This window comes from Gallinula chloropus (assembly GCF_964237585.1).
Source record: "Gallinula chloropus genome assembly, chromosome: Z".
Taxonomy (NCBI): Eukaryota; Metazoa; Chordata; class Aves; order Gruiformes; family Rallidae; genus Gallinula; species Gallinula chloropus.
Window position 1 is genome coordinate 34,671,313 of NC_140089.1, and position 24,799 is coordinate 34,696,111.

Below are 24,799 nucleotides of genomic sequence, written 5' to 3' on the forward strand. Positions count from 1 at the left end.
TAACCTTCATAGCAGAACTACTGATTTTTAATCAGTAGACATAATGTCTGTTCATTGAACATGACCAAGGTCCTGTTCTGCAGCTAGGAAGAAAGAGAAGAACCCAACTTGTGGCCTCCCAGGTGAATCCTCCTTGCCAATGCTATTCCTTGTTACCATGATGCCACTCAGTATCATCACTGCCCACAGGCTAAGAAAACCCATGGCTAAGAATCTTCTCTGGAAATGCATTTTGAAAAGTAACACTTGGTTGAAAAGTACATGTCACTGTATGAATGTGAAGTTATGAAAAATTAGCAAGTGACAGCACTTGACTACTGCACACACATTACACTAGTTAAAAACAGAAAATTCAGATGGATCCATAAGGTATGCACTGGTGTATATATATGGATGAAAAGTATGTGTACATGTGTGCATACATTGATTAAAGTCTATTTTGAAATATTAAAAAAAAACAAAGACAGATGTAACTGAAGTTGCTTACAAGATATAAATTGCTTTAAAACATGCTTTGATATGCAAGGATTTTGAGAGCTCAGACTGAGTCAAAAACACAGAAATGCATTTAACAGAAATTCACCAAGGTAGAAGTTTGCAAGATGAATTAATCTGTTATATGGAGACTATGAGTTTCTAAAGCATTAACCTTCCAAAGAAGCACCAGGAGCTGGGAAAAATCCTGAACTCTGTCCAACATGGGCCATCAAAAAGCCTCAAAGATCTGTTACCTTTCTTAACTCCTGGACCACATTAACTACTTCCTCTTTAGTTTCCTCACTTCAGAAATGAGACCATCCATCTTTGACAGTCCATGAGAAGAAGGCCCAAGAAGGAAAGAGCCATCAGGAAGGACCCCAATGGGGAAGGAGTGTCCAGTGGGTGGGGAAAAAGCCAAAGGGGATGAGTGTCCAGAAGAGAGGTATCCAACAAAGGGGGTAGGGACCTGAGAAGTGGAGGGTCCAACAGCTGCTGGCCAATCAATGGGTGAAGGCGGTCCAGCTGTTTCAGTTTTAATGGTATGCTGACATCTTGGCTCTTGACTGTTGGTAGAGGTGGGTGAGGTATAAGACAGTGAGCATGATGAAGAAATTGTAAAATTAAAACTCACTTCGTTGTATATTGACATTCAGTATTTCCAGACACCTGACTACTACAGAAATCCACATGAAGCTCTCCACTTTCATCATGACCAGTGTGCATTGGTGAGAACCCCTGGTTTATTTCTCTTCAACATACACAGTGCTGTAACACTGTAACAGTACAACAGATCTGAAGGACAAATACTGAAATTTTCTGCAGTTCTGTTAAAGCACTTTGCTAAGCTATGGTTTAGAAGGGAAGCAATATGTGCACACACTGTGTTCTGTTCTTCTGATACTTCTATTTCCTTATGAAAGGAAAGTTTCTGATTTTCTATTAAATCGAAAGCAATTTTTATCTATTGCACTAATCACTAATTTTGTTTTGTTTTTAGTAACTTCCTCTTCCAAATGGGAAAGTACTGTTTGGGGGGGGATTTTTACTGTACAAAATTCTGTCCTCAGAATTTCTAAAACACTTAGGAAATTTACTCATACAGTAGCTTCCATCTATTCTACAATGTATTACTGCACTACTGCAGGATTTTTTTTTTTTTTTAATACAGAACCATCTAAAGTGTTCACTAGCAGCAACCTGGAAAAAGAAAGACTGCGAGAGATTTACAGCAAACTACTTTTCAGATCTCTATTTCCAACTGGTAGAAATGTAAGTATGACATGATCCAGACATTATTGAAGTTATTAAGATATTAAATTGGAAAAACTGAGGTAACAAAAGGGAACAAATAACCTGCACAAGATCTGACAACAGGCACAGAAGTTGAACTCCCAATTGTCATGCTAGGGCTCCTTTTTTAAGTAAGACACTATTCTTAGGGATGACTTTCCACTTTCTTAGGGTCTAGCATTTTTGAAAGACAGTTTGGTACTTAGAGGGCTAATGGCAGAAAGAAGGTTTGGAGAAATCTTTGCAGTTAAAAACCTCCCTATCTATTTTGCAGGAAGACATCACACCTATTTAAAAAATAATGCAAATAGAGTCATATTTTAAGTTTTTTAACACATAAAAAAATCCTCCCACAGTATATAAATATATGCAAACTCAAAAACAAGTCCACAATACCATTTTTTAATCTGATCTTCAAAGTGATACATGTACTCTTGTGGTTGCATATATTTTTAACATAGTGACAAACTTTTGCAAGCCAATCAAGTAAACCTCCAGGAGAGTATCGTGGCTTCAGAGGGTTTTGTTTTCTTCCATAAGGTTTATAATCTGACTTTTTTAAAAAAAATATATATAATGCTAATTTTTGTTAATTAGGTTTTTTAGAGCAGAATAATAACATGCATAACAGTACTAGAGCATTGGATAATGAAGACACTGCTCATAACTCTTCATTGATTGGCTTTGACCCACCATGACCAACCAACTCTATGACATTTGGAATTTCCATTTTTCAGATGTGATTACTTATTTCTTCCCAGAATTACTTCTTCAAGCAGCCAATTCCACTAAAATTAACTATAAAAGACAACATCTGGAAATCTTATCAAAACATTTTTGGAAGTAGCATGACAGGAAGATGACAGATAACAGCAAAAAGACAAAGTCTGGAGTTTTACAACTGAAAATAGACTGTGGTGTGAGGAAGATTTTATTGTAAATGGGCTAGATTCCTTTTTCTTAGTTTCATAAATGCCACATCCTCGCTAAATCACAAGGACTTTTGTAGTCAGGTTCCCACCGCCCATGATAAGTGTTTGCATATTAGAGAAGCTGAAGAAACTGAGGATTACAACAGAATCACTCATACACCATCACTCTGCTCCTGATGTTTACTTACCTATTTAAAATACCTGTTTTTCACAGAAAAGGCTGATCTAACCTTTTTCACTCCACAGCAAATTTCCATCTGCCACATTTTTAATCTTAGTATATTTCTGCATTACCCATTAAACTTTGCCCCATGAAAAGCCTTTGTAATAAAAGAATCTTTCAAATCTATGTCATTTCTATTTCTATGAAAAGGCATTACACTTAGAAATGCAGATGAAGGAAGTAGATGTATTTCAGGTTACAAGTTCGAGGCTTTGCTCTTTGAGGTTCAAATCACAGGCAATGAAACTGAAATCAATAATGCTATATCTTAATATCAACACTTTCAGATATTGTTTCTCTTGTATCAGAGTGAAGGAGAAGCTTCTTTATCCATAAACATGATACCTCTGCATATTCTCATTTGAGGCTACTGTGGAGTAATTCACATTTCCTGATGACCTTTGGAGACTGCCTGGATAAGCAGTGTCTGTTGGGACTACATGAGCATCCCCAAAGACACCTAAACCAATATAAAACTGCAACAAGACCAAAGGGACGGTTGGTTGCTGAAGAGAACAACTACAAGCAGTGGATGGGGAAAAAGGAGAGCAAGCATCGGGAAATCAGCAACGAAAGCAACAGCATGTCTTTTTCTATATTTCCCTTTTACACACTGTGCTGTACATTTCACAGACCCTCCAAATAGCTGCACCACCTCAACCACAGTGCCCGTTTCTCACACTGTCCAAATACATGTAAGTTTAAACACATTTGTACATGACAAAAGTGAGGGTAAAAACTACACTGGCATCTAGGTTTATAAGGCATCAAAATAAAGTGAGGGAAAGTTATGACATTTGATTTTACTGTTCTTACAGCCTTAACTTTCTTCTCCACACAAATATTATGCTTCTCATAATCCAAAACACCTCATCACTTACCAACACCCTTTAGCGTTCCACAGAGATATGTCTAGGACCTTCAGAAAAGAGCCTATTGGACCTGAGATCCTATTCTGAGTCACACAGTATGGACTAAACACACACAAAGGAGTCTGCCATAGTAGAACAAAAACTAAGAAAACTAGTGTTGACTCAACCACAGTATGAGAACGTTTTGGCTTTTACCAGAAACCATTGAACTCCAAATCCTGCCAAGATGATCACAACACGCACCATTATCAAGTATCTCACTTGACACACACCTTTTCAAACAATAGGTAAGGTACTCACCAGGTGGAAAAACTATGATGTGGTTGTTTATACCATATCCTGTTGATTGTTGGTTTTAACTACATTTACGAAACTACCAAATACACATATCAGAGAGAAAAATAATGACTCTTCTAAAAGGCCATCCTTTTATTTCAGTAGTAGAAAGGCAGATGCAGAGATTTATTGTATATTTGAATATACTTCAGGGTAAAGTGGTCCCATGCTACTCACCTTGATCTCTTTCATGCCATGTCCGACTCCCCGCAGGTGGTGAATTTGGAGAAGGATAAAAGTCTCCTGTTGGGCTTGGCTCCATATTTTCATCTATGGAGATAGTTTTGGGTCTTTTGCTGTTGAAGTAATATGAAATTTGGCAGTGAATAGGATATGTAGCTAGTTGTGTTATAAAAACTGTTTGGATTTCAACAAAAATTTCATTAGAAAGTAATTCAGGCATATAAAGCACAAAAAAAAAGAAAAGTGGATATTATAGTTCACATTAACTTACATAGACAATGTTGTTCACTAATACATAATGTGGGCATGTGCTCGCATTTTGCACATGATTTAGTATTTCAGAGATATAATGGATTGGTAACATACAAAAAAGCCCTAGGTGTTCTCAGTCTACCAGCATTTGGCTAAAGAACCAAGAAACCAGTTCCCGTAACCTACCGAAGATGTGTCATGAGACTCTTAAACACTACACGGAAACCACGAAAGCAAAACAAAGCACTGGAAACGTGTTACTAATAAAGTCAATGCAAAACAGGAACTTTTCTGAATGTGTTAAGAAGGAAAAAATGGGATTTTACTGTATTTCACCAGGTCGAAATCCTAAACTTTTCAAAGAGTTCCAACCTGAAACGAAGACTTCATCTTAGACTAGTTTAATTAAAAACAAGAAAAGGCCTGTATTTCAAGTCACACTCTATAAAATGAGGCAGCACTTCAATACAGTGGAGGGAAGTCAAGTTTCTTTGCAGCAATATATGCTGAAGTTGTCATGCTGACTGCCAAAGAAAAGCAGGATGAGGGTTTTAATGGTGGTGGTGGTATTAATATTAATGTTAATATAGTTAATACTTTTAGTATTATTTAGACAACACTGTAAGAATTAATCTAGCTGTTTCTAAAATGTACTATGTGAACTGTCAATCTGAAAATACAATAGAATGAAATAGGGAAATATGAGCAAAATAACTCAGAGGCACCAGTCACTGATAGTCCTGTTAAATCCTGTCCCATTGTTCAGACACTTCCTGACCCACCCAGGTGCAGAAACTTGGGGCATGAGAGGTCCTATAGTTCTTATGATTTAACGGTATCTCAGAGTTTCAGAAAGCCCAGAGGCCTCAGGGTTGTGACAGATATCTAGGAGTCAGAAGGAGGACATGGCATGTTCTCCATCTCTGTGGGACTGCCAGCTGGTACCTAGGGAGGGAGTACACTGGGTGAAGTAGCATATTAAAGCAGGGAAGAAGTGGGTCCCTCAGATCAAACTGCCTCTAGCAGGCACATGGAGACCCTTGAGAAAAATTAGAGAGGCTGTGACTACCTCACTACCTCACATGTTCCTCCTTGTTCCCACTGTGCTGAGAAATGCCCCTTAGAAAGGTGAGGCAAGAAACACACTTTCATGAGCACGGGGCTTTGCCTTAATATATCTTTCCTAAAATCTTTTCCACAGGAAAAAGTTACCAGTCTCAACATATCTTTCAAGACTGGAGATCCAAGAGAGAGCCCTCAAAGACAGCTCTTGTGCCTGTAAGCACCCTGTGGCACAGAGCCCTTCCAGGGTCCTGGTTGCTAGTCCTTTCTGCGACTTTGCAGCAGTTTCAGGATGCACAGCTGTTCTCTTGGTAGATGATCTAGTGAGCACATTAAACCCTAACAAAAGTTACTATCACCTTTGATATCAAAAGCAATGGCAGCAATAATTACACTACTTCAAACTGCAAGTGTTGCAACATATATACATGTACATTGACTCCAATAATGAATGTAAATAGTCTACTTCCCAAAATCAGAGGAGATTCATAGTATAGTTGGCTGTTGACAGTATTTGTGAATTGCTTGTCCCACGCTATTAAACTTGGTTTCACATTAGCATTCATTGCAAGTTTTTACCTGCTTGGTGGAGAGGACAAGGACCTCTGTAGATTTACACCCGAATTCATATCATGGTAATATGGCTGGCTCGGAAGTTCTCCAATTGGGAAATTCACTCCAGTTCCCTGGGTTATGGGTGCTGAAAAACACATTATAATGAGTCAAAAGTAATCTTCTGCCTTTTTAGTCATCCTTTATTTTTAAAACTGGGAAAAACAGCAAGATGGTGTATCTAATTTTCTGCCTCTTCCAGAAACCAAGTAAAGCCAAATTCTATCAATGCTTATATATTTTAAAAAGTAAATTACTTTCCTCAGTCCCGTTATGCAGACACAATATATTTGCTGTATTACAGATAACCTAGAATCACCAATGTGAAAAACATAACACAAACCTTGGCACAAAGTCCATCCCTCTGTCAGACCTTTATAATGAATGAGAAAGGGTCTATAAGGACAGCTAAATATTATTTATTGAAGACTGAAAAAAAATTGAAAGAATAGACTTTGAGACTGACAAACTCTTTCTGCCTTAACATTAACTCTTCTGCATTAATATTGGCTTTCTGAGCTGACAGCATGTTTTGCTGCCCTCTTTTTCTTTCCCCATTGCCACAGGTACTGCTTTGCATATGTACACCTACACACAAACACATGCACTCAGTGTTATCTTCAACTCCTTACAGAGTCTGTGTACCGTACGTCTTGGCATTTCAAGAATAAATTACATGTTACATATTGTGGTGTATTTACCTTTGTTCACTGTCTGTGCATTGTGCGTTTTAACTACCTTTGGCACTTAAAAGAATAATTGCATGTTGTGTAATGTATCTGAAGGTTTGTATTTTTCCTGACAGTTAAAGTACAACTCTTGTTGCGGCTTGAGGTTAAACAAATGCATGGTAAGAAATCCCACAGAAACCACATGCTTTAAAGCTTATTATTAGAAGTGTATCGTGTATAACAGCTGCAGAAGGTACAATTTCGTAATGTAACTACAATATTGATTCTTTTTTAATCCGAATGGCCTGATACTTTACAATGTATTTAACCACCTAACAACTAGAAAAAAGCTATTTCACATTCCCAGACTCCTAAAACAGCAAAACCATATCTTCAGCAAGCACAAAAAAGAACATGTCTTAACACTGTAGGATAGCAATGTTTACTGTACTTAATTTCAATTATTGAATATTAACTTCTGACTATAGCAAATGAAATGACATGTGCATCCCTAGGCTCACTAGGTTAATTAAATTCCTCAAACATCATGACCTAACATGTATTAAGTCCTGTGCAAAATTTGGAAAAAAGTTTTGGAAAAACTGGGAGGAGTAGCCAACAGAGCAGAAGGCTGCAGTGCCATTTAGTGAGACCTGAACAGACTAGAGAGTTGGGCAAAGAAGAACTGAATGAAATTCAACAAGGGCAAGTGTAGGGTCCTGTACCTAGGGAGGAATAACGCTAGGCACCAGTACAGGTCAGGGGTTGACCTGCTGGGAAGCAGCTCAGGAGAAGGACCTGGGAGTCCTTGGTGGCCAAGAAGGCCAATGGTGTCGTAGGGTGCACTGAGAAAATCATGACCAGCAGGTCAAGGGACACTATCCTCCCCCTTCTACTCTGCCCTGGTGAGAACACATCTGGAGTGCTGGGTCCAGTCCTGGGCTCCCCAGTTGAAGAAAGACAGGAAACAACTGGAGAGAGTCCAGTGGAGGCCTGCAAGGATAATAAGGGGACTGCGGCATCACTCATATGAGGAAAAGCTCAGAGAGCTGGGGCTGTTTAGCGTAGAAAAGACAGAGAGGGGAATCTTATCAATGTCAATATCCAAAGGGTTACTGTCTAGAGGAAGGGTCCAGACTCTTTTCAATCGTGCCCAGTGACTGAACAAGATGTTGCAGTCTTTTTCTCTGGAGATATTCAACACCTGCCTGGATATGATCCTGTGCAACCTGTTCTAGGTGCTGCTGCTTTAGCAGGGGGGGTTGGACTAGATGATCTCCAGAGGTCTCTTCCTAAGACTGCTGTTCTGTGAATCTATGACACTTGTGCCCTACTGGTTTTGTCCTCAATTCATCACTAAAGAAATTTGCTTGGACTATTCAGTTGTTATAACATTAGTGCAGACACTTCTAAGTTTCAAGTATATTTTTTCACTTCCTAATGAAGTCTTAAGAGAAATACTGTCATAGTCTTGATACTAAAGGGAGAAAAGAAGTGTTCAGAAAGCAATGCCAAATGAATCTATGTAATAATTTTACACCATACTATATAGTAAATTCTTAGATGTCAACTAAATAGGTATCTATGTCCATTTGGGGGGTTATTTTTGCAATTGAATTTTCACCTGTTTGGGGTTTTTTTTTCCTCCACTTGTTCATGTGAATAACATTTGTAAGGTCAAAACAAACCAATGTAATTAAAAATTCAATTACAGCAGGTGTTACGAGTAAATGAAAGGCAAGTGTATGGTACATTAGGTTATCATGCTATGATTTTTCTTTTAAGATATAAAAATTCAAAAAGAGGCTAAAAGAATAATCAGGTGGTTTAGCAAAAACCAAGGATGTGTAGGACAACATTTAAAAGCTGCATGTCAAACAAATAGGAGATTTTGGTATGTACAGTAATTTTATTGACATATCTGTCCATTAAGCTGTGCAGAAGGACACATAACAAATTGATTCAATCTTTAAATATCAAGGAGACAAAAGAAGACATTTGTTAGGTTAATTAGAAACTCATGCAAGATGAGATGCACTGCAATACTTGGTCAAAGATATCAAAACTGTGCATGGTTATAGGCATTTCCTATGCATCTTGGAGATTAAAAAAATCTTCAAGAAAAAAAGCACTTTATTAAATGCAAACGATAACTTACTTCTGGACACCCTCACAAGTTCTGACACGTTGAACACTCCGGATTTTACAAAACTGTCCTCAAGGTACACTGAAAAAGATCACAATACCATACTCAGTACAGTGAGAAGTTTAATAAATAACTATAGATAAGTTTATATGCTAACTAACAACACTATCAGCAGAGTCCCAGAACCATATTACACAGACCAAAGTACACATTAGAGAGCTGAAATTCAGGCACAGGTGAAAAAAATCTTGAGGAGTTGTGGGAAAGACATTTTTTAATATGTGTATGAAAAGTAAAAAGCAACTTCGTAAGTTCCAGCTAACCATCCAGAAAACGTGTAAAACCTAGCTCCTTTTATTTGTATATAAGTCAGCACTGACCCAAAAGCTGCATCAACTGGGCTATGCAACTTCACCATAGAACAGGTCTGTCCTAGCACAGATTTCTGCTAAACAGATTTCTGCTTAACTCTCACCCTGCTGATAATGAGTTTACAGTACCTCCTCCATTGCCAAATCATCACTTCTGAGGCAGATGAGGTTTTACTACTATATCCAGTAAAAGTGGGAACTCTGCAAAACAGCTGAGCTGTTCCAAGGTGTCTTTATATACATGCTGAAATACAGATCTAGAAACAAACCTATGTTTAAGAAACCATATATTATTGTTTTGGCTTATGTTTACTTATTCTAAGATAAATGTACATCATATACTTTCTCTGCCGTGAAATTCAGGAACAACTTGGAATACAGCAATGAAACAACAGCTGACAATCAAGAGTTACCTCAGTAGAGTAACTAGATACCTTATAGAAAGGAAGCTGAGAAACTCGGGTTTCTGTGGAAGTCTCATATTAACAATCACTGAATAAACTGACTTAACTGAATTTGAGATTACATCACATCACAGTCATTACAGGCAGGAAAGACAACCATTTATCAACAGAAATATTTAAATCTGTTCTTGGTGCACACTGCCACTCCAACAGCAATACTTTGTTATTAGCTTTCACATGAGATGGTGCCCTACTAATTTCTTGCTGTGGTTTCTCTAGTCACTTTTCTGAATCAACATGGATTATTTTCTTTTGGAAATATATTGCCAATTTTCTGTTCCAAATGTTGGAATAAATAAAAGCATTCTAAATGTCTTAACTAAGAATAAAAAAATGCACCTACAGGAATATTTATTGATTTTGAAAACTCTACTATCCTCTATAGGCTTCTTTTGGTAATTACTGCTTTCATCCTCAAATAATTTAAGAAAACCCTGTGCTATAATCAGAAAAGTGACTGTAAAAGCAATACAGTTCCCTTGAGAGGTCTATCCATGGTACATCAGGAGTGCAGAGGCAAAAGGACCTGTTCTCATTGCTTACTAGCAGTCTTACTAGAGCCATTAAGCCTCCTCACCCAGAAAATGTGGGCATATACCTGACAACTCAAGCTGAAAGAATGTTAACGCATCCAACTGAAGAGTTTCCTAACATCTCTGTTACATTGTTATACCTATAAGCAAATGTCTTGTCTTCCCCAGCTGAAAAACCATCCCAGGAACAAGTGTCATTGGTGTGCAGAGCATCACAGGCCTGCGGGATTACCCTGAACAATGTTAGGCAAATGCCATCATCAGCTCACCAACCAGCCAACATCACCTCATACGACACCCCTGTATGCCACTTCACAGGAAATCCCTGTATGCCTTTCTTTCCAGTAGTAGCTCTGCAAGTCTACTTTTTCTTCACTCCCTTTCACACTCCTTTCCCTCTTGCTTTCAACAGCTTCTTTCCATATCCATCACTTTTTCCTCTCCTCTTGTCCTTCACCTCAATGTTGCAGGCCTCTCTGCAACCTTATTCATCTCTGATTTCTAAGAAGTAAGAGCCTTTCTCTATCATCTTCTGCATTCTCTTGCACCCTTTCTCCATATTTTTTGTGTGTTTGAAAACGTGACACCTTCTTCTTTATTTGACAGAGCTTGGCAAATCTGTATTATAAAAATTTGCAAAGAGTTGATGTTTCTTTTTTCCCTTCCTCCTCAGTTTTCATTTTTTAACCTAAGAACGGCAAGCTGAATGAATGCTAATAATTCCTCTGACAATGGCAATCTTTCCCTCCTCTGCCAATTTCCTCCAGCACAAGTAGTACAAGGAAGGGAGATTTCCAAATAAAAATTTGGTTTCTTGATTTTAGTTGGCCTGGGAATGAAGTGTGGCTTAAAGCCAGTGTAAAAACACTCAGCCAGTGCTGGAGCTGGTAATGAGACAAGACTGAACTTCTCTGCTTCTTATCCAAATACCACTACTTTGAAGCACAACCTCTCTCGTTTGAGTTAGGCTAACTGGAGAGGAGCTTTACCCAAGCACAGATTAGTCAAGCTATCATTACAGCGGGAACAAGGCCCAGGGCTTGTATGAAAAAAAGAAAAGGATTTTTTATGTTAGGACACAGATGTATATCTGTGCGGGCACACACACACACACACACATGCACGTGTTCAATCTTCAGACTTCCCTCATGAATTCCCAGTTTTTCTCACCAGCAATACTGAGAATGCCCACATGACAGAGTGCAAAGTAGCTTTCCCTGGTGATATGAAATGGGAGCAGGGGAAAAAAGAATGTGCCACTGAATGGTACTCCCATTTCTCACCCCTCAGGGAAGGATGCATTATTGACTGTCTTTCACCCAGGTTTCACCCTGACTTGAATGGTCCAAAACTAATGACACTCACAGACACATGAAAATGCTTTGCCTGGCACAAGGAAAGCAGGGGAAACTGTAGCTATTGTCAGTCTCAATCAACTTTCTACTTTTTACTTTTTTTCTTTATGTAATGTGAGGAAATGTTATTAAAATTTGACATGACAATAAAGTCTATGTCACAGGCAATGAGCAACGTATGTTCTAACATAAGTTACGTTCTGACAGGGAAAGTGGATTCCAGTGGTGTCCCCAAGTACAGAAAAATAAACCCAGTTATGTTCAGTTCCAGCACCAGTCGACTTCAACGGTTTTAACTACTCAGGAAGCCAGTCCGTGGTGGGTATGTTACAGAATTGTTCTTGGCTCCCAGCTGTGCAGTAGGAAAAAGTTTGGTGCCATTAAACTGACATAACTTGTTGCAGAAACATGCACACTACATACGATAAAAGATAAACAGCAAGACCTTATGCAGCAGGACAAGAGTACAGATCATTTTGACTTTCCAGTGTGAGATAGTGCCTTTTACCCTGTGCAGCTGATCTCCCTGCTGAATACTAGTTAATAATCATGTTCACATTACTACACTGCACACAAGAAAAAATACATGATGCCACTCTGAATGGTATAGGTCTGACTGATTTTTTTTTTTATTAAGCATTCCCTACTGCACTGCTTGCATCAACATGTGAAGAGCCTTAAATTAGCATTCTTGGTGTGTGTTTCTGTTCTGTTCAGAACAGAAACTAATGTGCTTGGTAGCAGTCTGTTGTGTTCCTCACAGAGGATTTACTGTATCTTTTGATGGTCATAACACTTTGCTGTCTTTATTGTTCAAACCTGATATATGCATGGAGTGTTGTCACCTGCTAAAACTCACATTGCCTGAGAGATGACTCTCTCTGAAATGCATTTCACTAATTGTCATTATTCTAGAAAATTTGAATTCTATAAAGAGAACATTTATGCCCAAACCACCATAGTGCAATTCTACATAAACAGTCAGTAACTTCCAAACTCCATAAATACTGAATTTCGTTTTCTGTATTTCCTTTTAGGTTTTCTACTGGGTGAGTATAAAATCTGTCTTTCCCCCTAACCTTTTTTGACACAAAACTCATTTCCAAAAGATACATTTTCCAAATAATAATGCAGTAACCAGACTAGTGCCATCAGGGATAAAAGATTAATGGGTTAAACCCAACTGCAGTTCTGATTCCCCACATACAGAAGAAAACTTCAGTAACGCCTCTGGCTGCTATAGAAGATATTCTGTCCTGTTCCTTCTACATCTTCCACTCTAAGTCTGTGCTATGACTTCAAGACCCGACATACAAGTATAGCTTTTAACCATGCTAAGACTTCAAATGGGAAGAAAAAAAAAGTTGTTTAAACCTACGGAAAAAATATTTTAGGTCTGCTCTAACATGTACTGTAAAGGCTTGATATCACATTACTTAAAAGCTTACCAGTGACGTCTGGCTTTACAAATCTTTAACCAGCCTTTTTATATCTTCTGATTTAATTGTACTTTTATGAATAGAACGCCCGTTTACGTTCTGCTGGATATTGACTAGTGCCAACACATAAAATTTCTTCCTGGTATCATTAAACATCTAATTTTTCCACTGATACTGCTTTGATTTTGAGCAATTTATACAGCAGGAGTAAGGATCCAGTCAGTGCAGGAAACAATTTGCATTACTCTACTATTATTTCTGGATCTTTAAAAACAAGAATTATAAAGCAGTAAGTAGATTTACTAGCAGTGAGACAGGTTCAATGTCAGGAGGTACTGTGAGGTGTCTGGGAGGTTCAGCCTCATGTACAAACTACTAGCAGAGTGCTGTAGCTAGACTTAAGGTTATGCAGTGTAATGTTCTGGATGCTGTTACAGGTTTGTTTGACTTCTGAAACTGCCACAATCAAAGATTTAATCATTTCATTGCATTGCTTTTTTGAAAAATGACTTTTTAAGGATCACTGCTTTTTGCTCTCCAGAATATCTAACTTCTTCAGGAAGCCCTTAAGTTTCAAGCAGCATTCGCAGTGGCATACAGCTACTATTCAGTCAGAACTGGTAGTAAAAAATTAGTCTTGTGCTGTTCATAGTAAGTTAAAATGCACTCAGCAGGCGACGTTTGTTTTCTTATTGCATGCATTTTGAAGCTAATATCTTAAGAAGAGTAGCAGAAACAGGTTCCCACTGGACCAGAAATTCTTAAAGACAGTTAAGGGTGGCTAACATGAGCCAAGGAGAGACATGGAAGATTGCAGTGATGGTGTCATTTGAAACAGTTGAACCACACAGTCTGTCCAGAGAATGAGATTATTTTGGATGTCCCCTGACTCCACTGAGCTTTTCAACACAATGAGGAACTAAAAAGCTGCCTGTGCCATTTTCAAAAACAAATTAGATTTTCAATACTCTCAAGTTAATAACCAGTGCAATAACGTCCTTCAGTGCTGCAGTAATTTGAGGAAGTAAACAGCTGATTTAATCGACTCCGGAATCCATGTACTGGAATCCAAGAAGTGAGTTGCCCCAAAACCTAGCAAGAAACAGAAAGGTTAACTAATACAAATGCATGCTGCCTTCCACTCCAGAGGGTCTCAGGTTCTACACAAACTACTGCCAGGATTTAAAAAGAGGTTGGGGGAGCTGCTTTTTAACAGCTATAGGACAAACAGGTGCCAAAAAGGAATTTTCTTGTGCCAAAGGCAGTTTCTGGAACACTAGAAACAGGAGAGTTTTTAATATATTCTTGTTCTGTGCGTGCTTTGAAGTAAAAACCATGGAGCTTCCCCCTGAACACAACAGCACCAGAAGTAATCACAGCATCATTTATTTACATGGCAGGTTCATAAAGATGGATAGACTTTGCAAACAAAATTTCAGAAGCAACCCTCATCCTGTAGACAGTAATGATTACCCATGCCAAATTTCAAATCAGCATTTTAAGGCCAAAAACTCTTCCTCTTGGAAAAAGGGGCTGCACACAGGTTTCTGATTGTCAAGATAGCACAGCTGCATGCTGCCCCCAGAATGCCCCACTTGGCTCTGGGCTGAGAGGCTGATGAGGAAGAGCATCACCTCTCAATCACAGGCATTACTAATTCATGGAGCATTCGGGAAAGGGAGAACTGCACAGAAAATCAAGCCCTGACCAAACCCAACCCTGTTTTATTTGAAGATCGCTATCTGAGATGGCACGGCTGCAGGCATACGGGAAACAGCAAGCATTTCAGAATATATCCACTCCCATGCTGAAAAAAACCCAAGCGAATATATGTTTGTTTAAATAAAATTCTGCCTCAATCCCCAATCTGCTGCTATGGCATCATTGCTGTCGGAAGAAAAACTGCTTACAATGATGAAGCCAGGGAATATCTCTTCTATTCCTATTAATTAGGGGGCTAATTCCCCATCCACAAGAGGGTAACTTGCAATACAGTAAAATAATTAAGCCATCTGTGTTTTGAGTAATCCAAAACTCAAAGACATTTGCTTATTGCATTTCCAAAAGAGAGAAAAGGTTACTCTTCAGAAGTTATTTCTGATACTAGATTTTCTGAAGCTTAAAACTGTAATACTTCTATCTAAAACAGTCATATATAGGCAAATTTGTTAGCTATTTCTTAGGACTTGATCCAAAAAGAATGTTCTCCCCATGGCTGCTAGCCCATATGAAAGCGCAAAAAACCCTTTGGGGCTCTACAGCTGCAAGAGGGATTTGCATATTGAGAGATAGGTGAGGCTGGTTGCAAGCTTTCTGGCAACACCTTCTTTAATTAGAAGAAGAAAAAAAAGAGATGATTTCACTAAGGCCTTCTTTGGAAATGGTTCCCAGAATAAAATTTCTGGTGAAAATAGAAGGGGAAAACCAATTCCAGAGCTGTGAGGCTGGGGCTGGGACTTCGCATCACTATGCCTCCTTCAGATTAAGGATTTTACCACTAGATTAATTCCCTGACAACATATCATGGTATACTGTGGAGAAAAAAAGAAGGGAAACAGTGGGGAGGAATTAAAGGTGGAGTGAAAGTTTCTCAATCTGTCTAAAAGTGTGCCACCCTATATAAATAATGTAATAACAGCACACAGGCTCAAACCTGAGTCATCTGCATTCCTTATTCTGCCCTGACTGATATTTCAAAGTCTGCTACATTTACATGAAAATATTCTTTGGACTAGCTAAAGTGGATTAAGATCCATCAGGAAGAAAAAAGAAAAAAAAATAGCAGGTCCCACTTGCTGGGAAACACAGCTCTAACACCCTCTGAGCTCAACTGCTTGGGCAAAAGCAAAAATCTGAACACACTTCTCTACCCTTGCCAAAGAGGTTCGTAGCTCTTAATGTCAGGCTGGTTAGGTTTTCTTTGCACCTTCTGCCAAAGTATCTTTTATATTCCCTAGTGCTCTGAAATATTGAGGGGACCTGTACAAGAAGAAACAATTCTCCTCAAAAGAGAAAAGGTAAAGGATGTGAAGCCACTGGTATCCACTCCCTCAGGTTTACAGTGTTCATGGTTCCTCAAGTTATATTCAACTGCCTACGCTATCTTGCTGCCATATCTAGATAATATTTTCCTCTATCAATTTCTTACTTTTATTTTAGCAGCTTAAGAAGTCTGGGTTCAAAGATCTGAGCAACATGGCAACAACTGGACACAGCAGCAGTAACGCCAGTGTATAAAATTAAGTATGCCAAGCAGCAACCTCACACCAATGTCAGGTAGCAAGTCACCTTATCAATGTCAAAGCATTGTGGCCAGCAGGCAGTAAATTAAGAGAAAGAAAAACAAAGCAGAACAGAATCCAGAAAATCCTCTACTAGAATAACTGGCTAGTAAGGATTGTATCACTGGAGACCAAATTGCTATCGTTGGTGTCAATATCATTAGCTTACAAGTAGTTCTAGATGTTTTTCTCTTTTTACTCACCCTCATAATTTTATAATCCCTAACAGATGTTCTTGCTGAAAGATCACTCCTTCCATCTTCAGTACATATCCTCCCACAGATTTGCAGGTATTTCAAGATACACATTAAGGAAGGCTTATTTTTTAGATTTTCTTAAGCTATATAAAAGACAAATGCAACTTGTAGGGAGCAAATACAGCATTACAGTGAAACTGCCACATTCTGTCTCCTCCACCGCTTGCCTTCAGTAGGAACCCTGAGCAGATGCCCAGTAGAGCAGTAAGAAACAGGTCAGGCCTAAAGTGTTTTCAAGGCTTGTTTGGTTTTTTTTTTTTTCACTGATGGCATCCAAGGCTCCAAGTGTTTCTAGTTTTAAAATTTATTAATCCAGGTGTACCTCTCATATGTTTAGTCATCCTCAGTGGATCCATGGCCATGTCCATGCTCCCTCTATGAAACCACATAAACTTCTAATAGCTAGCAATGTGATACCATAATATAAGCTTTTAGGTTCCAGGAACCTAAAACAGCACTGTTCCAACTCCACTCCTCTCTCAGTTCAGTTCGCTGCAGTTCAGGTCATCTGTCTCTCTGGAACCCACTTAACAATCCCCATGGAGAACCAGCTCTCAGAAAAAACAAGTTTCATTCTTTAGAAATATAACAGTTATTGAAAAATCAAGCTTAGAGGATATCCCTGGATCTTGCTACAGAAACTGCATACCACTTTCACCACAAGCTACACCATCTTAATATTGTATCATGCTATCAAAGTGTTCAGTGTATTTTTAGGAACTTATTATAAAGAATTCCAGCAAGTACACTTAATGTTCTTTTGTTTGGCAAGTGACATTACCCTCCCTCCATGGTTAAGACAGCAAATTACCAGACACCCTAAAGAATGCAACAGTCTAGCCAAACCTAGAAAAACCCACTTTTAACACCAGCAGCCTCGCCAACTACCACTCAGTTTCCAACCTCCTCTTCCTTGGCAGTGTCTTTGTGAAGGTAGTGGCATCCAAAAGCTAAGAGCACCTATCCCTTGCCAACGCCCTGGCTCCTTGACATACAGGCATCAGACGAAAACATGATAGAAGAACAAACCCTCCTGGCACTGCCAGTCCGCATGCTCCTGGCCTGGGACCAAAAACAAACCTCAGAGTGGATATCCTCTGGGGCTCTGACAAAGTGCCTGCCTGGTTCTAATAATAAGACTCATGTGAAGTTTAATAAAAAGAACAGGACAGCAATCCTTTTCCCAGACATGCTGAACAGAGTGCAACTCCCTCACACTCTTCCACACAGACCCCGTTCTGTATTCTGTAGTCCCACAGAGCTCAACGCTTTCTCCCTGCCACTTTAATCCCAAGACAGTATCACACAGGAAAGCTGAATGATGCTAGAAGTTCATGTATCCTCAAATAGACAGATGACATTCAATTATACCTCCATCTCTGCTTAAATGAAGGGTTTTAAGGAAAGCAAGGCAGAGTTTCCATTTTCTGTCCCCACTTGGCAGCAGATAAAGGAATCATACTGCCAGCACTGACTCCAAAGCATGAGAAAGTGTTATGCTTGAGTTTCAAGCAGAAAGTTTCATGGTCACACCAGCAACAGATTTCTCTGACTTTTATCTCCCTCTATTTTCTGGGACAGTGGAGTTGGTTAAACATTGGGGCATCTGGCCGTGCCCCATAAGGCTGCCAAAAGAAAGCCTATACAGTTGGTCTGCTGTCTTCCCAAGACTCTTGCTGGCAGCAAGATTACTCCTTGGTGAGGTAGTCTGGGATTGAGACTGGACTCACTAGAGGATGTGAGCCTCACTAGTGAAACATGTGATTCTACTTTCCTATTCCAAACGCTAAGTGGTACTTTAAAAATAGCATTTTAAACCATTTCAAAGGTGAGTTTCCAGGCCCTGCCTTCAGATTCCCAAACCCCAAGGCTACAAAGAATCCTTCAAAATGACAACAGGTAATACATTTGGCTTTTCTTGCTCTCACAAACACAGATATTCTAAACCAAAAATAAATGCTCTACAGCTAAATGCTCCAAGCTTTACAAACCTGTGATGATCTGTGGGGGAAATTTGCACTTTGTTTTAGGTGTAAATTTGCTGATTTGGGCTTTTAAACCACTATTCTACATAATTTATGTCACATATTTAATAGAGAAATAAAAGCCTACTCAGAACAACCCACACAGTTTGGAGAGAAAGTCTCCAGTCAAAAGTGATTTCAAGCCTGCATGATCCCTTGAAAAAAACAATCACCTTTAAAAAATTACTTGCAAAAGAGGTTACAATGTTATTTGACTTGTTCTCCTTGCCTATCTCTAAAACAGATCTGCAGCCTCCCAGTATATGTTTCTGGGTTTTATATTACAGGGATCTGGCTTTCTGTATAATGAGCTATGACAGTCCTCCCACTTTTGGGTATTCACATGCAACACACATGACATATTCCACCACACGAGTACACTTTGATCGTATGTATAGGACAAAACTGTACAGGCACAAGGAAGGCCATTTTCCCTAATGTTTGGACTGATCCAGAAAATACTCATGTGTATGTAAAAGCCTAGCGTCACACAATTACTTATTGGTTAGAGCATGGTTGATTTTGCATTTAGGGAAAAGAGCAAACTGAGTGAGTTGCAGCTTAGTTCGGATAGATACTTCTGAGAGATTGAATGAAAAGATACACCATGACTGTGGTGGCAGGTGTCACTCTCTGCTCATTAAAAAAATGATAGTGTGGTCCTCACACTTGTTTCTTACCCTCTTAAAAACTTACAAAACAATAAAATTTTGTAAGATTTACTAGCACAGCCCAATTGATTAGAAGGATAAAGCTACAAAAATTCAAAGAACCTTTGGTCTTAAGAGAATGGAATGGAAAAGTCTAGGGTTTATTTTCTTTTGAAATTTTATTTGTAGATAATCCTTGAAAGGACTGTTTACTTGGACACTGCTCGAAAAAATTCTATCACTATCATGACTCATTAACAACGCATTCAAAATCTGCTCTGAGCTGATATGTACGATACGAAAAATTGACATATTTGCATTTCATAATGCACATACAAAAAAAAAATAAAGAAACTGGAAGCTTAGGTCAAAGACTTTAGAGGGTGGTCAACTATGGTTTTGCTGGAGATAAACAAATAATTGCAGCATTTGAAGACTTTTATAAAAGTAAAGTTGTTTGGAATCTTGCTTCCTTCCTCCTCTGCCCATCCCCACTTATGAAATACTAAAAAACATGAAAGAAAATAAAAATTCCTTAGATTAAATGAATTTTGATAAAACTACAATTGAGGCATTGCTTATTTAGAAGAACTAAAATAATCACAGCTTGTCCTGATTATATGTACTTACCAGTGCAAAATAGGTTGCTGACCAATTATGCTCTATTTAACTATGAACAGTAGTATCTTTGTTCTCAAACAATGTTAGATGCACATGTTCTGGAACTTATATTTACCTGGTGGATTCTTGGCAGGATCATTGTGGCTTGGACTTCCTGGTTGTCCAGAATCTATAAAGAAATGAAAGAAATGTTTTACTAATTTGTTTTGAAAGTATCTCACAGTCTTTTAATAACCTTCTTCAGTATTAAACTAATACTTAACTTTGTTGTCTAAAGGTCATTTCCCTGACTTTCTACATGAAGGCATTGTTGAACAAACAAACTATATGCAACCCATTTTATGCAGAAGCAGAAACATTGTGAAAGATGCAATGATCCTAGTAAGAGGAACTCAGAGATCACTGAATAAGGACAAGAGAGTCATTCACGTAAATACTCAAGTTGTAAACACATCCACAAGGGTACCTTTTCATTGCCTTTCCCTCCATCCCCCAAATATAATATTGCATAATCAGCAAAGCAGAGGTAATTTTTTCTCAGGCAATGACCAGAAAGATGCACTGGATCAGGCAACTAATGATGTTTGCAGTGGTAAGTTCTTTGCCCTCTCCTTAAAGCATGAAGGCCCACACTGCTTTTGCAGACTCCGAACTACACTGAAGTTACAACTGACTGGTTTGATACAATACAGGTCTCGTGTTCCTAGGCTGTTGTGAAATTATGATTTTATTACATAAAAACTAACAAAACCCAAACCCTGTAGAGTTCAAAGAATGTTCTTTTCATGAAACATGCACCTACCTAATCAAGAATGCAATCTGATGTTAATGCACTAATAATAAATAATATCTTTATTCATAAAAGAAGTTGCTTCTAAAATGATGTACTTTTTGCAGTATACCCACAGCAATAATATAACAAAATTCTGCTCCACTGCAAGAAATTGTTACTAACAAAGTAAAACATAACTGACACTCTTGTATGCAAAGAGAATAAGAAATTAACCACAAACATTTGTTCTATATATATAGGTACAAGGGGCAATGGCTGCAAGTTGGAGCACAGGAAGTTCTGCACCAACATGCAGAAGAACTTTTTCACAGTGAGGGTGACAGAGCCCTGGGACAGGCTGCCCAGGGAGGTGGTGGAGTCTCCTTCTCTGGAGATATTCAAGACCCGTCTGGACGCCTCTCTGTGCAATATGAGCTGGGGAGCTGCTTTGGCAGGGGGGTTGGACCCAATGATCTCTTGAGGTCCCTTCCAACCCCTATGATTCAATTATTCTATGATTCTATTATCTAAAATGGAGCAGGTTTACAGTCTGAATAAAAACCATCCATTTTTTTTTAAATGTACCGGTGTTTGTTGGTAGTATAGGAGCACCAAAAAAAACTGTATCCTAACACTGAAGAAATTGTGCCCATAGGTAATCCAGAGTTCTTGAATGCATTGCTGCATTACAGTATCTAAATTAAAGAAAGAAATAAAGAAAAAGATGGAAAAGGAGAAAAGTCCATATCAACAAATACTCGTCCTTCAATGTCTATCACTTCTTCTTAAATCAAATATAGCCCTAGAATGAAACCTAGAATATAGAAATGGAGAAATATACAGAATATGGAAATATAGAACCTAGAATGAAAGATTACCTCCACCTGCCACACAAAGTTCATTTAAAGCTTTTACCATCTGTCATGTAGTTTAGCAAATACGGCTTGACACACGTGCCTCGAGCAATTTCAGTTAACACAGCCTCAATTCTATAGAAGATACTATCTGAGATGGAAATCCATTTCACAGGTCAGTTCTACTGAACTTATCTGAACTGTCATGGACGACAAGCATATGGGGATCTAGCAGAGTACTGGAAGACTGAGGCACATATTAAACCCAGCTCTGATGCTATTAAAAACACAACTGAATTTTTCAGTGCTGAATGAAATCACTCTCACACATCATAAAATACACATCGGATAGTGAGTTTCACATGAAGTTTCCTCCATATTCTTCAACCCTGTGTAGGAAGAATGAAGAGAGGGCCTCACAGTCAGACTGTGCACAACCTGTCGTGTGGACACTCAGAGACTCTCAAAAGTCCTGCTGTATCCACTCAGTATGCCTTCTTCTTTTAAAAAAAGACACAGCACATACCTCTGAAAAATCAGAACAAGCTAACTTGAAAACTTGGTCAGTTACAAGAAATGTTAAAAATACCATGCTTCTCTGCAGAGGGACCTTTAGGTGGACAAACGTCCCTATTCCTGTGTTGCAATGGGAAGGGTCACCCTGCAGGGGGTGAACTTTAATGTTGTTCCAGCGGCTGCTTCTGCTTCCGCAAGCGACACATATCATAATTTAAACTATGATTGGGCAACACAGAGAATTAAAACTGGATTAACGAGGCCTACCAGAAAAAAGAGCCTTTAAGTTTTCTGCTGTTAAAATTCACTGAAAAGATAAACAAAGCGAAGCATTGTCCTTGCGCAGCAATTTGTCTTTTACCATCTCATTGTCAACATTGCCACTTTCTGGTTCCGTAATATAAAGATTTATGGCAGTTTAAACAATTCTTTCACATATTATAATAAGATAAACTGAACAGGAATCTTCCACTTCTAATGATTAGCAGTTGCCTATTATAATCTGACAGTCAGATTTAGCTTTGCTTACGTTAACTCCTTATCAATTACGATTTTTACAGATTGATTCTCACAGTGTTTTGAGCAGTAGATGCTACAAATGTATTCACCAGTGGGGTCTCAATGATCTTGAGGAAGCAAAGAAGTATTGTAAGCTGAATCTGAGAAGCGACCTATCTAACCCATTGCTTATGGCAGTTGAGAAAGAAAAGAACTGTATTCTGTATGAGAGTATCAACATATGTAACCCTGCACTTTAAGCACAAAAGACCATCTCATTCCCAGGGTAAAAGACACAGACCTGGCATGGCCTGTGATGACCCAATTCTCAGTAATTATAAAGCACTCCCATTATTTGATTGTATGCAAATAGCCTTGCAAAGTACAAGAGGGCCATGATCATTATAGGAATAAATTATATGAAAAACTCAATTTGTAAGCTGAACACAGAATGAAGAGACATTGGAACACTGGTCTTCTAAGAGAGGGAGTAAGATACATTTTTGGAAAGCGACAAAAACCAAGGAAGCAAAAGACATGTTAAGACACTTTAAATCTTTCTTTGTCCTCATCCATACAAGATCATGAATTAACAACATGAGGGTTTAAAATCACAGACTTTTCTTCCAGTGTGATGGAGAAAGACATAAATCAGACTCATTATCCATCTAGCTGGTTTTGCACTCAATGTTCCCACCAAATAATTTGGTGCACATTTAATCCTTTCTAAGATAGAAGTTGTTAGCAATGCTATACAACTAGAAGCAAATAAAACCCCATCATGTAAATATGATGAAACTGAAATTTTCAACATTTTTTTTTACTGTAAGTTCCTTTAGTCTTTTTCTTTGGTTTTGAGTTTTTCTTTTCTTTTTCTTTTCTTTTTGTTTCAAAAAACTTCCTTCTCAAATTTTACTGTCAATGAGCTTTTCTTGCAAAACCTTCTTCCACACAGATCTCAGAAGTACTTATCCTTACTTGCTACAGAGCAAAAACTCACCTACACATATCATTTCCATGGAATGGCTTTCATATGCACCACACAACTCCGATGAGTATATATTCTGCTCTGCTCTTGCTGCTCCAAGAGTCAGTGGATCATGGTTTGATAAGTTATTGCCCCATGGATGAAGAGTTTATATAAGTATGGTTCAAGCCAGACTTTATTTGAATCTGGTAGATATTAGTGTAACTCTGATATACTTTGTGTATAATTTATCATGATTCAGTATGGCTACCACCAAAACTCTTTATCTCAAATTACCCTCATCTTCTGGAATATGGTACAACAGGATGAGTCAAGAAGCTGGCATGTTTTATACTGAATTGTTTCCATTTCTAGTGAGCACTCCCAGTGAATATCTGTGAGAGCAGGCAACTCTCATTCAACTAAAACTGACTGCTGAGGCCTGATGCTAGTGAATATAAAACCCATCCATTTACCCTGCCATACACTAAGAGAAAGGTGTTAGTGCCATGATACATTACTCCTGGCTTCATAAAGCAGAGCAGAGAAAAAAAAAAAAAAAAAGGCTGATGGTTTATTTTTCCCTCCAGTAAGGGACAAGATTCTGTCTCCCTCTGCACCACCTTTTCTTAGGCAAACAGCACCAAGACCAATGCACACCTAAGCAAAGCCACGAGTCACACTGCTGTTCACTAGCTTCCCAAGGGATTTCTAGTATTCCTCACCTCAATAGTCTAATCTTTCATTTTTCAGCTGATAGGAGAGAATACTGTGTTTAAAATGTTAAGCTATACCTCCCTTATGCGTCACACTGTACAAGGAATTTTGTTTTTAAGGCAGTCTACATTAGCATTAAGATCAAAGACCTTGAAAACAAATAGAGGCAGAACATATGAAAAGGAAAAATACTTTAAGCCACGTCTTAGAAATAAGCAGATTCTTCACGTGTCATTCTTATCAAATGGTTTCATTGAACACATTTCACCTTTCATTTGCGACAGACTAGGAGACAGCCTTTGCACTCAGTTCATCTCTGCTGTCAGACACTAATTTAATCATTTACCAGCATGTAAATACACCCTTGTTCTTTGATAGTTCATGATTTGGGTATGGGGGAGGATAAAGGACCAGAGAGGTG

The 24,799-nt window shown here is 38.5% G+C and overlaps 1 protein-coding gene across 6 annotated transcripts in view; it reads right to left on the reverse strand.

Moving 5' to 3' along the window:
* The window catches only part of NFIB (nuclear factor I B), a 171,886-nt gene that overhangs the window by 50,455 nt on the left and 96,632 nt on the right, over positions 1–24,799 (reverse strand). For all 6 annotated transcript variants that reach the window (XM_084278713.1, XM_084278712.1, XM_084278715.1 and 3 more), the window contains exons 3-6: positions 20,170–20,223; positions 9,072–9,140; positions 6,210–6,330; positions 4,311–4,429 (exon numbers count right to left, since the gene is read on the reverse strand). In XM_084278713.1, coding sequence (XP_084134839.1) covers positions 4,311–4,429; positions 6,210–6,330; positions 9,072–9,140; positions 20,170–20,223 — 363 coding nt within the window. The remainder of the gene's footprint in view (positions 1–4,310; positions 4,430–6,209; positions 6,331–9,071; positions 9,141–20,169; positions 20,224–24,799) is intronic.